The 14,686-nt window shown below is 40.7% G+C and overlaps 1 protein-coding gene across 13 annotated transcripts in view; it reads left to right on the top strand.

Annotated features, from left to right (window-relative positions):
* The window catches only part of ATG7 (autophagy related 7), a 300,207-nt gene that overhangs the window by 39,257 nt on the left and 246,264 nt on the right, over positions 1-14,686 (top strand). For all 13 annotated transcript variants that reach the window (XM_077116532.1, XM_077116543.1, XM_077116542.1 and 10 more), the window contains 4 exons: positions 6,647-6,764; positions 8,616-8,693; positions 12,459-12,575; positions 13,922-14,071. In XM_077116532.1, coding sequence (XP_076972647.1) covers positions 6,647-6,764; positions 8,616-8,693; positions 12,459-12,575; positions 13,922-14,071 — 463 coding nt within the window. The remainder of the gene's footprint in view (positions 1-6,646; positions 6,765-8,615; positions 8,694-12,458; positions 12,576-13,921; positions 14,072-14,686) is intronic.

Below are 14,686 nucleotides of genomic sequence, written 5' to 3'. Positions count from 1 at the left end.
TTCTCGCCTGCCACGCGGGAGGCCTGGGTTCAATTCCTGTCCATGCACTTCCGCAAAACACAAACAAACAAAGCAAACAAAATTCCAGCAAGTGGTGCTGCAATAATGGGCTACTCACATGGAAAAATGATGAAATGTGACCCTGCCATATAGCATACAAAAATAATAAAAAACCACAGTAAGATACCATTTCATACCCAATAAATAAGCCACTATTGAAAATGGAAAATGACAGGAGTTGGAGAGGATGTGGAGAAATAGGAACACTGTTCATTGTTGGTGGGAATGTAAAATGGTACAGTTGCTGTGTAAAGCAGTTCGGTGTTATCTCTGAAAGTTAAGTATAAAATTAACTTATGATCTAGCAATATCACTGCTATGTATATACCCAGAAGATTTGAAAGCAACAATTCAAACAGATCCTTGCACATTGATGTTCCTAGCAGCATTATTCACAATTGCCAAAATGTTGAAGTAACTTAAGTGTCCATCAGCTGAAGAATGAATAAACAAATGTGAGCCATCCATACACAAGAATATTATTCAATTATTAAAAGGAATAAATTCTGATACGTGTGACAACACAGATGAACTTAACAGACATCATTTGAGTGAAATAAGCCAGACACATGAGTACAAATATAATCTCACTGATAAGAAATAATTAGAAAATGCAAATTCATCGAGTCAGAAATTAGAAGACTGGTTACCAGGGGCAGGGGTGGGGATAGAGAATGGAAGTTGATGCTTAATTGGTACCAAGTTTCTGTTTGGGACGATGGAGAAGTTTTAGTAATGGATAGTGATCATGGTAGCCAGCGTTGTGAATGTAATCAGTGCTACTGAATTCTATACTTGAAAGTGGTTAAAATGGAAAATTTTAGGTAATGTACATGTTACCAGCATAAAAACAAAACAGAAACACCACAGAACTGTGCAACACAAAAAGTGAAGCCTAATGTAAACTATGAACTTAATAGTATAATTATAGTTATATATTTTCATCAGTTGTAGCAGAAGTACCACACTAGTGGAAAATGTCAGTAATAGGAAAAAGTTTGCATGAGTTGGGGTATATGGGAACTCTGTACTTCTGGTATAAATATTCTGTAAACCTAAACTGCAGTAATGAGAGAGATAAAGAGAGGTAGAGAGAGAGAGGCAGAGAGAGAGAGCCAGAGAAAGAGAATGGATATAAAGTGTAAGCAGAGCAAAAGGCCAAATGGCAGATGCCCCTTAGTATGGAATGGAAAGAGAATATACAATTAGCAGATGAAATAGGAGTCATCAGAGAAGAAGAACCAGAAAAGCATAACAACGCAAAGAAGGAAATGTTTTCAGAAAGGAAAGAGGTGGTCACCAATGTCAGAAGCAGAGTGGTCAGAGTTCAACACAAGACTCATTGGATTTGCTAGGTCAGTGTTTGTGGTCTTTCAGAATTCACTTTCTCAAAACAGAGCTTTACAGAAAGTGGTGGAGCAGAAACCATGTTGAGGGGCTTTGAGATTACTGAATAGGTTGAGGAATTAGGGGCTACAGTGAGATCCACTTTTTCTGCTGTCCTGTATACCTGAGCAGTGTCAAGATAAGGGATTTGGGGTAGGTGAAGAGGTTCTTTTAAGGATTGGGTGACTTTTGAAACTCAAAAGTTAAGGTATTTGAAATAAAGTATTCCTAGAATTAAAAAAAAAAAAGTTCTCTGAAAGTCAATGTATTTTATTCCTTTTTCTCAAATTGCAAAATTTAATAGTATAACCTAAGTCCAAAATGATATTAGTCTTTTTATATATATATTTTTAATTTTCTTTTCTTTTTTGCATAGGCAGGCACCGGGAATCGAACCCGGGTCTCTAGCGTGGCAGGCGAGAACTCTGCCTGCTGAGCCACCATGGCCCGCCCAGTCTTTATATTTTTAAAAAGTATGTGTTGGTGTTTCTTGTTTCTTGCTTTCTTGCTCCATCATAAATTTCTTGTGGCAATTTGTCACAACAAATTAAATCCTATTAATCTTTCTCCTGTTTTGGCAAAGACTCACTTAGTTTGAGAGCAATTAAGAAATAAAAAGGAACCTAGTAAAAGTATTTTACTATCTGAAGATGGTAAAAGGGGAATATCAATAGTGCGGTTTGGATGTAATCTGGGGTCTGAGACTCATCTCAGGCTAGCCTGGCTTCAACTTTTACTCTGATACTAGGTTGAAGTAATTTTTAAAACAGTTTGGTAATTATATTCTTTGGCACAATTAATTATAGAAAAAAGCAATTATAGAAAAAAGAAATTAGGTTTGATCTTATTACAAAATCCAAGCTTCTTGACACTTCTGCAATCTAGAAATTTTCATTGAAGCACATAAGATCTGTGGTCCTGCAGCTCTGACTCTCACACAAATTACTCAGATTTACTCCCCCCATTTTTTAAAATGTAGTGACTGAAAACCTAGAATGTGCCAGGCATTGTGCTAGGCACTGGAAACATGAGAGAAGAGAATGTTCTCTCACATGGTTGCCATAATGTTGTGTCCTTTTAGTTTGCTCAGCCCTGGTTTTCTCGTTTCTAACATGGGCTAGTTAACTACTAGTGCCCCTTCTAGTTTTAAAGGTCTGTGGTTTTTGAGCTCTTCTTTCTTAGGATATTTGGGAAGTTTAATGAAAACACTTGGGCTGCTTGGAAGGAATGCATTCTTTACTATGTACTGAAATTATTTTCATAATAATGAAATAATGCATCTGTTTTTATTGCTATATGCCTGCATAGGTTTGTATGGAAAATCCTTATGAATTTATTCATCAAATGCTGAATTCCTTCTCTGTGCAGGATGTGTGGATGTAGGAATACAAAGGTTTATGAGACGTGGAAGTCTGGAGCAGCTCCACTGTGGTATGAGAGAGACAGAAGACAAATATTTGCAGTATAGTGTGCTCGGTGCGGTAATAAATGTGAAGAGGTAGCAGTTATTTCAGAAATTCTTATTGATTGCATCCTCTGTGTCTTGATAATAGAATGTGCTAGGCACTAAGCAGAGAGAGGATTAAGACACAGTGGAAGAGCTAACATTTCTAGACTGCATTTGTAGACACCAAGAGGATCTCAGTCTTGCATAGCAACAGATAAATCCCTTTTACTCTCAGTCTCTGGAAGCCTGATGACTCTCTGCCAGCAGTTAGCAGCACAAGGATCCTGTCCTCTGAATTGTATTAGGTAAATTACCAGTCAAGTACCATTTTATCCGGCTCCAGCCGTCTTGAGCTGGAAGATGCTGCATTACGGTCAGCTGTAATGCCTCCAACACAAAAGAAGTTTACTTTGTGCTCACTTAATTATCCAGAGCAGACCATCCAGCCTTATTCCATCTTGTGGCTCCAGCATCCTCGAGCCCTTTGCCTTTCTGTGTGCTGGTTAAGACTGAGTTGTCACATTCGGGTAGACAGGGAAGGAGAGCAGGGGTGGAAATAGGCGGAAGAGGCATACCCAGTCTTGTAAAGGCCCTGGCTGGGGAGGGGCGTGCACCTTTCGTCTCCTCTTCATTGCAGAGAGCTTGAGACCTTCCCTGTCTTGCCAGGGAGACTGGGAGCCTAGCTCCACATATCATGTTTCTATTCTACTTCTGTTTAAGTAGAGGGAAATACATTTTGGTAGATAATCTCTGTACTGGTAGCAATGAGCTTTCTTTCCCTCTCCTTTTCCCCCTGATGATCAGTTGTCTTTTGAACATGAGTAGTCCAAGTGCAGTGCCTTGAATCCTCATGCTATAGGGTCCTCCCCTCTCAAAGCAGGCTTTGGCATGGAATGGACACTCAAGTTGGACTTAATTAGAGACGTGGAAGGCATAACCCTTCCCTCAAAAAACTTTAAAATGTAGCTATGGAAGTTAAAACTCATGTGCCAAACCATCTGTTGGGAGCAGAGGCTTAATTGTCTTGTTCTCAGCTGTATCGCCGGCACCAAACACAGATCTGGCTTGTACTAGTGGCTCAGGTAATTGTTGAGTGGAATTGTGAGTAGTCCAAGTGCATGGCTGTCAACACGTGAGGTGGTGTGAATAATGGAAAGGCCCCCTGGACACTGCCAGAGGATATTACATTTCTTCAAGGTAAGAGGAATCAGAAACTCAGAGATAATGACTGAAACAGAAGACAACACAGCACAGCCCCCAGACTAAATGTGACTTCAGGTTCCCATTATGTATGCCCGATGGCCAGCCGTGAGTAATTGGGGCAAAACAACCCCAGTACTTTCCTGAGCAACCACTGTGGCTGGGTGATGTGAAGGCCAAGTGCTTTAAAGTGACACCCCTGAGCAGGCCCAGGCTTCAGCTTCCTGAGATTCCATTCTTTACCAGGTTAGTGTGTCTGCCATTGAGAGTTCACTGCAAGTTTTAGTATATGGGAAAGATTCTCAATTCAGACTTTTAAAAATAGCCTTATTGAGATATAATTCACAGACGATAAAATTCACCATTTTCAACTACATGATTCAGTGGTTTTAAAATACTTGCAATGTTGTACAACCAGCACCACTGTCTAATTCCAGAATATTTTCATCACCCCAAAAAGAAACCCTATACCATTAAGTCACTTCCTAACCCCCTCTTCTCCCAGCCCTTGGCAATGTGTAATCTACTTTCTGTCTCTATGGATTGACCTTTTCTGCACATTTGATATAAACGTAATCATGAGAAACCAAACTAATAAGTGTCAGGACCAGAATTTGAACTAAATTATCTTGTCTCCAAGTTTAGGGCTCTTTTCACTCTGCATCTGAGCCACCTCTTTGTAGAACAAGTGAAGCTTAATCCATGAGAGACGATAGAATGGCTTTCCCTCCCATTACTACTTTTAATTCTTTTCCCTGGCCCCCTCCCTTGGTGGACGCTTCAGTCATGAAAATGCTTCTCCTCTAAAACTTCAGGTGGTCCCCAATTAATTAAATAGCGAGGTGACGATGCTCTCAGTGGTCTCACTGTCTTGGCAGTTCCTTGAATACTCATGCTGTAGTGTCCTCCACTCTCAAAGCAGGCTTTGGCATGGAATGGACACACCTGGGGACATTTGAACATTAGCAAAGAGGGTGTCTTGTTGAGCTCTCACCTTCCTCCTCTTGTGCTTTCATCTAAATTAGGTCATAGGTCCTGCTGCAGCCCCATGCCTGCATCCTTCCATTTCAGCCTCCAGCTTCAGCAGTAATTTCATAACACAAAGCCTGAACATATAGAACACATGGTTTACAAGCCCCTCTGCTTCCTTCTCCCTCCCTCTAGGCTTAATCTTGCCCCTTGTGATTTCTCTTCCTCTTCAAGGCTTTCTATGTCCTTGTCTCATCCAGAAGAAACATATCCTTCTTGAAGGAGGGTGGGACAAACACTAGGATTTGCTGACTCTGCAGCTCCTAAGGGAAGTCTCCTGGCCCTCTCTCCTAGGGCTTGGTGTTTGGGCTTTCTAGAGGGCATTTAACAGAGCAGCGTCACCCATTGTACCCTGCCACACCTGTCCTACGTTTATATCTCTTCTTCCTGCAGCCCCCAGTGAGCCAAATTTTATGCAAACTCTGAATGAAGAGACATTGGGGCACAGGGTCTTTTAAACCATGTAGCTATCATCAACTGCAATCAGCAAAAGTACATTTACTCAGCATTCGTTGTCAGTGACAATAATATTAGTCTCCTGATGAAATGAATATTTTCATTTAGCATCTGTAACCTCCAAAACACAAACTTATCATTTCAAAGAGGAGATTAGATTTTTCCTTATCTGAATTTGTAGCACTCAGAATCAACTTGCCTTCTCTCCTGATTTATTACTCTCAAGACGGTAAAGCCTTTGAGGGCAGTGCAGGGTCTGGAAACCATGTGGCAGGTGGCCCAGGGACAGGACATTTTGTGTGGCTGAATCAGACAACCACCAGAGTTTACTCACCAGCAGCTCTGTGCAGGGCCCTGGGTGGGGTGGGATTCACTGGGGAAGAGAAAGAGAAGGAGGAGACTGCTCCAGGCCCTCGAGTTGCTTACTGCCTTCCAGCTGGGTGTATATCCTGTTGTTCTGGAAATTGATCCAGAATGTTGTGCTCAGTTTTATGCACCGACTATTCCCAGAGAAAATGGAAGATGGCTTTCTGGAAGAGTGGGAACTGGAACTGGGCCTTGAGACCTGGGAGAGGTGAGCAGTGCAGTTGACGTTGGAGCCAAATGGCCCTAGTTTTAGATCCTAACTTTGCCTATTATTATGTGACCTTTGGTAAGTTACTTAAACTTTCTTATCCTTCTATGCATCCTCGTCTTTAAAATGGGGGAAGGAGCTGTTATGATAATGAAATTAAAACCTTGTGTGGTTCCTGGCACAGTGGAAGCTCAATAAGTAGTGTTTCCTTTTTAGATCATAGAGTAACAGAACTTGCTACTAGGGGGACAGTGGAAGAGTGGCGTGCAGAGGGGTTAGGCTAAAGGGAATGTCTAGTCTTTTGGTGGGAACTCTGCTTGTGTTTTAGTCCTTTGATGGTGTTATTCATCTCTTCCCAGAGAAATACAACATGTCTTCTGTTTGCCCTAGAGAGCAGTATCCTTTATCTTCTCCACTGTCATGGTTTTAATTGTCATTCACTGGCTTTTTGAGTCCCAGCTGTGCCTGGTTAACCACGTTTCTCTTGAATCTAGGACTGCTCCCACCCCAGCCCATTGCTGCCCAGCTGTTGGGACTCTGTATAACACCAATACACTGGAGTCCTTCAAGACTGCAGACAAGAAGCTACTTCTGGAACAAACAGCAAATGAGGTTAGATGGAAAAACATAATGTATCCGTCATATTTTCTCTGGTCCTGGCAGCTGTAGTATCTCTCCTTCATCAGAAGCATGCTCCATCACTGAAACTAATATATAGCGGGTACTCAAAAATACCTGTCGGTTTTGGATAATTCCCTCAGAGAATACCTGCAGCTCACTGTGTGTTGGTGGGACAGTCAGGGAGAAGACATCCACACTCTCAGCAAGATAGGCCAGTATGAATGGTGGGTCAGTGGGTAAATGAACTCTGCTGGCTATCCCCAATGAGTCCTTTGAAATGGCTTGACCTCTGACTGCGTTATGTTCCTGTTCCTGGATGAGTTTGGATACCCCCTTCTTTGTGCCCCTTAAAGAGGCTTTACAAGTCCTCGGCACTGTAATCCTTAAGAAATTGTTGTACAGGCCCTCCATTATCTTCAGGGTTCACTCCAAGCGACTTCATCTGATTCCTAAAACCCTTCAGGACCTGGCCTCTGTTGGCCTCTTAGGCCTTTGTGCCCTCTCATTTTTGGCCTCGCATACTCTAATCCAGCCACACCTGACCACTTAAAATCCCCTTAACTCACTGTTCACACCTTTATCTTTTGGGTACGATGCTCTCTCTGCCTAAAATGTCTTTACTTTATTTCTCTACATCTGAATCAGAGAAGAATAAAAATCAGAGAGACAGTGTAGACCCGTCTTCTCTAATCCACACACTTGAGTGGTCTCTACACCAGTCTTAAAAAACAAGAGTTTTATTTATTTGAGTACGGGGTCAAAGAAGGACCTGAGGCAGGCTTTTCTCCTATCCCTCATGATGGCTCTAGCTGGCAACTCAGGTCAGGATGGCCATTTTCCTTGGCCTATTGTTTGACTGCCCCCTGGGCCTCCTACTTTGGCAGCACATTGAAAAGGGAGTTTCCAAAGAGTTTTCACATCAGCTCCCCCAAGAGCTGATGACAGCACAGTCTTCTCACGGTGGTTCCCACCCCTCCACCTTATCAGAAGTGAAGGCCTGCTCTCCAATGGTTCTCCTCCTCCAAACTTATATTTATTATGTATTTTTATTTATTTCACTTATTTCAGTGGCAGGACTTTCCTTCTTTTTGCATGTTTACCTCTTAGGCCCACATTTGGGGGCCTGGTTCTTACCCGCTCAAGGGTTTTGTCTTACTTAGTGGCAGAAACTATAATAACTCATCTTAGTTGCTAGTGCGTTTTGTGATCAGCAGCTTCTGACACCACAGCCGTCACTTGTTTCCAATCTCCGTGCTTGCTGAGTGTAAATAAACTTGAAGTCTGGTCTCCCTTCCTCACTTCTCAGGGTACAGTAATCCCAAATAATACCCTCAATAAGACATCCTGCCTGAGTCTTTTCTTTCCCACCTCCCCCGCCAAGTCTGTGTTCCTCCTAGGAATTCTACACTCTTCTGTGAGAGCGAGTCCTGTATGGTGGTGTCCGTCTTCATTTCTGCCTGTCTTTCTCGCTAAATTGTGAGCTTTCTGAAGGTAGGGCCCATGCCCTTTATTTCTGTAATCCCAACGTTGCTGGCATGTTGTGGACAGCAGCCGAGTCTTTGTTGAAGGAAAGAGGGAAGGCAGGAAGAGGATCACGTTGCCTGCTCCGAGGCTGAGACCCGCTGAAAGGAGGGTTGTTTCATTTTCCTCAAGACCCAAGAGGGGATGGTTGGTGGAGAGGCAGTGGGAAGTGGGCCAAGTAGAGTAGCCAAGTAAGGGGCGCTCAGTGCCAAGCCTGGGGGAAAGGAGAGCTTGCTACTTTTTAGTGCCACGCCTGGCTTGAGAGCCAGGAGCTCCGAGGTACGCCGGAACCTGCCTTGATGCTTTCCTTTCTTCTGGCAGATATGGGAATCAATAACATCGGGTGCTGCTCTTGAAAACCCTGTGCTCCTCAACAAGTTCCTCCTCTTGACATTTGCAGTAAGTAAATGCACTTTCTGTTACATTTAGACTAATGGAAATCCCCCGGCTCAACCCAGCGCCCCAGTAGAACAGTCCGTTCTCTTCTCTGAAGCTATTAACTTGTGTTAGTCAAGGGATAGCTATGAAAGAAAAGCTCCTTTTACTAGTAGCCAGATAATGCTGGCACTTACTGCCAATGCAAAGTTAATCCATTCTTCTCATCACATTCATCGTCGTTGCATAGTTTATATAATACAAAAAAAAAAAGTGGCCAATTCTTGCTCTTCAGGACACGATAAGATTAGGCTCAGGGATAGTGATACCATTGTTATAAAGGTCTCTGTTAGATGTAGTCCTGCAGCTCTCAGCTGCCGGGTCCATCCGCATAAGGGAAATCAGAAGTCTGGGGTCCTGGCCATCCCCCAGGAACTCCTAGGATAGGGGATCACACTAAATGGACTAACCACCCCATGCTTTTTATTTTTGTTTGTTTGTTTGTTTAAGAAAGAAAGAAAGAAAAATGGCTTATGTAAGGGTGATCTAATGAAAATGAACATTAAGGAAAGCCTTGAAGAGGAAAAGAATCATAGCAGGGTAGGCAGCATCTGCTGCCTAGGGAAGGTAGGACAGTGAATTAGGGGGAAGGCCTGGCCGCTGGGACAGGGAAGTGAGGAAAAGGTAAGGGTCAGTCGTATAGATACCAGCTGTTTGGATACGTGTGTGTGTGTGTCCATTGATAAGAGAAGAACTTCATGCAGTTTAGGAATCTTACTGCTTTATTGAGCAATTCATGAATCGAACAGCATCCCATTCAGAAAGTGGAGGGGTGCTTTACTAAGGGGTGAGAAGGGGAACCTCAAACAGGGCGAACAGAGAAGCAAGTGATGAAATATTCTGGTTGGCTGACATTAAGTTTCCATTTTATGAGATGGAGGCATGTCTTACAAAATGAGAGAGCAGATGTACATTGATTTGTGTGGTATGCTTGTTCATTTTGACAAATCCTCTCTACCAGACCTTAACTAATTTTATCATCAAGTATTGTTTATCAGGGACCTGGTACGGTGTGTTCTGTTTTCTCAGAAACCCCCTGCAGGTCAGTTGTTTTTGTCCTCTGGAAAGGCCTACTTGAAAATGACTCTTCTGACAACACCCAGTGCAAGTGGCTATTTTATTTTACTGAACAATATACGTATGTGTGTACACACACACATATATATAATTCTTTGTAATTATGTTGATCATTTAATATTCTATCAAGTGTATGTTCCGAAGATTCCGTTTAGGTTGTTTTCAGAAGTCACTGTTATACAACGAATTGCTGCACTTAACAGTTTGGGCCGTATTGATTTTTTTCCTGCTTGCTTTATTTCTTTAGGAAATAGTTCTTTGGAGTGGGCTTATAAACATTGATGCTAATAAGCATTTAGTGTGTAGTGTGTGTTGTTTCACTACTGCATCATGAGCTTTAGGTATCAGTCTTCCTCCCCACAATTTTTTTTGGGGGGCTGGCCAGGATATAGGTCTTTTTTGGGGAGGTTGGCCAGGATATAGGTCTTTCCTCTCTTCCTTCCCCATGAAATAATCCTCCCTTTCTCCTGAATGCTGCATCCCTGATTTACAGGGCAAAGGAGGGAAGGGTAGGCCTCCAACTGGGGACCATACTAGAGAGTGGGATCTACAAGAGCATGCTTTCTAGCAGGTTTTCATGCTTTCTTTGTAAAAGGGAGACAGCATAATGTTTAAATTCTTCATCAGTCTTCTAAGTTCAATATGGCATTGATAAGTTATCCATAAATGTGAATAAGTTAGTTGGTTCTCCTCAAGAATACATGTAGGTAGTGCTAGTTAAAGCTCTCTGTTTTTGCTACTTAAATGTCAATACATTTTCTGGACTAAGAATTCTAACTAGTAGCACATAATTGACAAATGGCTTTTAATGAGAATGAGAACATTAGCTCTTGCTTAAAGTTTTAATGCTTTTCCTGGACTCCACACATATGTGGGCCTTGTTACCCTTTCTACTGGGCATTCCTACCCAGGCTTGAAAAAAAAAATTAGAAATCGATATCTTTTAAAATCTTTAGATGCAAAGAGCTGTCTGTTTAATTTCATTGAGGTCCTTGGTAACTTGAAAAGTATCTTAAGAAATTCAGTCCTTTGACTTTTGAAGGTGACCTCCTAAGCTGCTTAGAAATCATGAAGTCCTTGATGTTGAATTGTTTAACCTTTTGCCAAAGGTTGGTTGTAGCAAATCATTTAAATACAAAGGACAGATAATAACCTCGGGGGTGTTTTTGCTGTCTTTTCTGCTGCTTTTGGGACTCAAAGGAACAAACCAGCCACTTCATTCATTTCAATTTTTCAGTTTGTTTTGCCTTTGTCAAAAGGGAATTTGTTCATAGTTGATTGATTGGTGCCAGATATAGAGGTTGTGGAAAGTATAAGCACTACACTTTCTCATCTGAACACATTTATGCACACATTTATATTTAAAAAGTCATCTCGTATGATTCCATTTAAATGGAGAGCCCAGAATAGGCAAATACAGAGAGACAGAAAGTGGATTAGTGGTTGCTGGGAGCTGGAAAGAGAGAGAAGTGGGGAGTGACTGCTAATGGATATGGATTTCTTTCAGGGCTGGTGAAAGTGTTTTAGAATTCGTGGTGATGGTGGTGTAACCTGTGAATGTACTAAAAACCACTCAATGGTACACTGTAAAATAGAGAATTTTATGGTGTATAAATTAGCATTTCAAATAAAAAGGAAGGATTAGTCAAATAAATTGCATCTGTGGGGGGGGGTCATAGGTCAGACTGGTGGGGAAGTGCTCAAATATCCACAGAGCTCTAGGACCTGCCCCCTCCCACCCACGAGTGATGCAGGCCGCAGAAGCTCCAGGAATCCCTAGGCAAGAATAATCAACTGGAGTGGGAACAGAGGAGCAGTGTCAAGGACAGCTTCACGCATTCTTTCAAGGTTCCTTAAGGCTCCGAACCTCTTCTGTGACTTGGAATTAACCATGTACTCACTTTATCTTTGCCCCGTGCAGAAGACAAGCTTGGAAGTAGGTTTTGCTCACCTTTTTTTTTTAAATCAATTTCTAGTGTTTTGCCTTATACATATCAAGCGTTAAATAGTTGACTTGAACTTCACCACTAAGATATTTCTGAAAGCACAGTAAATTATCTCAGGCAGATAGAGGTATTTAATTAGCACAGTTTCTTTAATAGCATGCTCAATTTATTTGGTTATGAGGAGAATGTCCTGTGTTTTGGAGGTTGTGCTACCACAGATAGTACGTTGAATATGCATGGTATAGTAAAAATAAATAAATAAAGCTCAGGTTTTGGAAGCAGAGTTCTGATTCCCTCTCATACTGGCTTTGTTTTGTTTAAGCTCATTAGTCCTCTTCCTCTCTAAGTTTCAGTTTTTTGTCTATTACTGGATAATCACAGTTACCTCCCTGGGTGGCTTTGTGTGTTAAACAATGGTGAATAATTTCTTATTGAACTTTTTCTATTTTAGCAAATGTGGTCAATAAAGTATAGTATGTTTATCATCATGTTTTTCATATGTGTGTGTGAAAAGTATTTTGAAATAAAGACAGAAGCTGTGCATTCTATCATGAGTTCTGTTGGAGAGACTATTGGACAAGCTGGTCATATTTTGTGGGCATCAGTTTTTTTGTCTCAAATGGCCGTGAGAAGTTATATTAATATATGCATTTTAATTTGATTGTCAATGCTATTCTAATATCCTATTATATATATTTGTTTCTAGGATCTAAAGAAGTACCATTTCTACTATTGGTTTTGCTACCCTGCCCTCTGTCTTCCAGAGAGTATACCACTTATTCAAGGGCCAGTGGGTTTGAATCAAAGGTTTTCACCGAAACAGGTATCAAAAGATAAAGCAAATTGCAAGTAAAACTGGGTGTAACGTGTAAGAATAGCTTATCTGAATGAGGAAGTGGCAACTGTGGAATGGAATCCTCCAAAGATGGTACTAGGAGTAGACTTATTTATAAAATGTTTGTGAAACCATTTTGAAGAAGTAGTGAGGAATAATTTTCTCGGTTTTGACATTTGGTAAAATGCTCAGCCGTTAGGAAGGAATTATAGGAACATTTTGAAAGACTGAATGGATTTACCATAATGTGATCTTCAGTTTCATCATGGGGAAACAAGGCAATCTACTTTGAGAAGAATCCTTTCTTTGTTAAGCAGACAAAAAATTCCATGCTACATTTTCTGTTCCACTCTGGGAAAGGAGCCAGAATTTATGATAATTGGTGTTTGAAATGCAGAAATGCCCACAACTGCTCAGTATCTTTACAGAGAATCTTTGAGACAAAGTAGAAGACATTCTCCTACCCTCCTTACCCTCTCTAGGAATGATCCATGCAGAACTAATCTTTGCAGTTTAAGAAAAAGAATAAGGTCACTAGAAATGGTCTTAAGAAAAGCAAATAAAATAATCAGACTGGTAGAATGAAGACCCTAAAGAATTCTGATTATTCTTAAAGCAAAGATTGAATGACAAGATGATTTGAGTTCATGAAACACGTCAAAACCCTGAATACTGAAACCAGGGAGCAACCCTTATTGATTAAAAAAAAAAAAAAAAGGTTAATTTGAGGACAAATCAAAAGTGGTAATTTTGTGGAACTAATTTACCAGGAAGAAATTTAGGTTGTGGGAGAAAGTTATAGGAGGGAATTTACTGCATTCTCCATCCAGAACCTTTTAGGGGGAACAAAAATGGTCAAAAATTATTGTGTTGATGGTTGAACAACCTTGTGAATATACTAAAAAAACATTGAATTATATACTTTAAATGGATGAATTTATTATTATGTCTCAAGAAAGCTTTTTAAAAATTGTTATGGAAAGGTTCAGCATAAATTCATAAATGGTAGATTCATGTTGGGATATTACAAGAAAAAAAGAATGTTTGGATGGCTTTTGAAACCTTTGTGAATGACAGCACAGAATATTACCGTACTGTACCAGTGTCCCTTTGTAGCCTAAGATACAGCACTAGGCATGTTGAAACTGTTGTATAAAAGTTAAGTGATATTATTTGGCATACTTTTATATTCAGTTACTGCAAAAGAGTGAGAGGAATGTGATTAGTCACGTCCAGTCTTTTGGCTTTAAGATGCTTTTTATTATATGTTAATTTTTAACTCAGAACTAGAAATGTAATTGCCTGAAAAATAACTCAGTGTTTCCTGTTTTCAGATTGAAGCCCTTGTACGTGCATATGATGACCTTTGTCAAAAGGAAGGAGTCACCGCCCTACCTTACTTCTTAATCAAGTATGATGAGAACACGGTGCTGATTTCCTTACTTAAACACTGCAGTGATTTCTTCCAAGGACAAAGGACAAAGGTCAGAGAAAGTTTGAGTCTCATTTTATAATTGAGAAAAAGAAATCTGAAGTTCATGTTATGATGTGCCACTGCAAAACTCAAACTCATTTCAATTTCCTCGGCCCTCCAAAGAATGTTTTAGAACATTTCTTTATCTCTGCCCTCCCTCCCACCCCTATTTTCCAAATTGATTCTTCCTCCAGACTTTTCTAGCTCTTTTACCCTGCAGAGTAATTTTGGATTCCCCCATCTTGTTTGTGATGATATTTCAATTTTTCTTTTCTGATATTTTTTACATCCATTTCTTTACTTCCAATCCCAAAGCTACCTTTGTAGATCAAGCCCTGATTTTCTCATCCTGGACAGGTAGTGTCTTCTTGCTTTCATCTTGCATGCTGCCACTGTTAGATATCATCCCCAATCATCGATCAAGAGTCTAATGATATCTTCCTTTTGGCCCCAAACTACCTTTCCTGCCTCATCTTCCACTAATTTCTTTACAATCCACTGTTCCAGCTAGCTTGTCTATTTTCCACCAGCCCCTTCCTCCAATGGTATCTACCCAGAACTTTTCCTCTCTTACAGTTTTTGTCCATGTTGTAGCATCTCCCTAAAACATATTCCAATTGAGAAA

The sequence above is a fragment of the Tamandua tetradactyla genome, chromosome 9 (genome assembly GCF_023851605.1).
Source record: "Tamandua tetradactyla isolate mTamTet1 chromosome 9, mTamTet1.pri, whole genome shotgun sequence".
Classification (NCBI taxonomy): Eukaryota; Metazoa; Chordata; class Mammalia; order Pilosa; family Myrmecophagidae; genus Tamandua; species Tamandua tetradactyla.
This window is presented reverse-complemented; position numbering and strand designations above follow the sequence as displayed.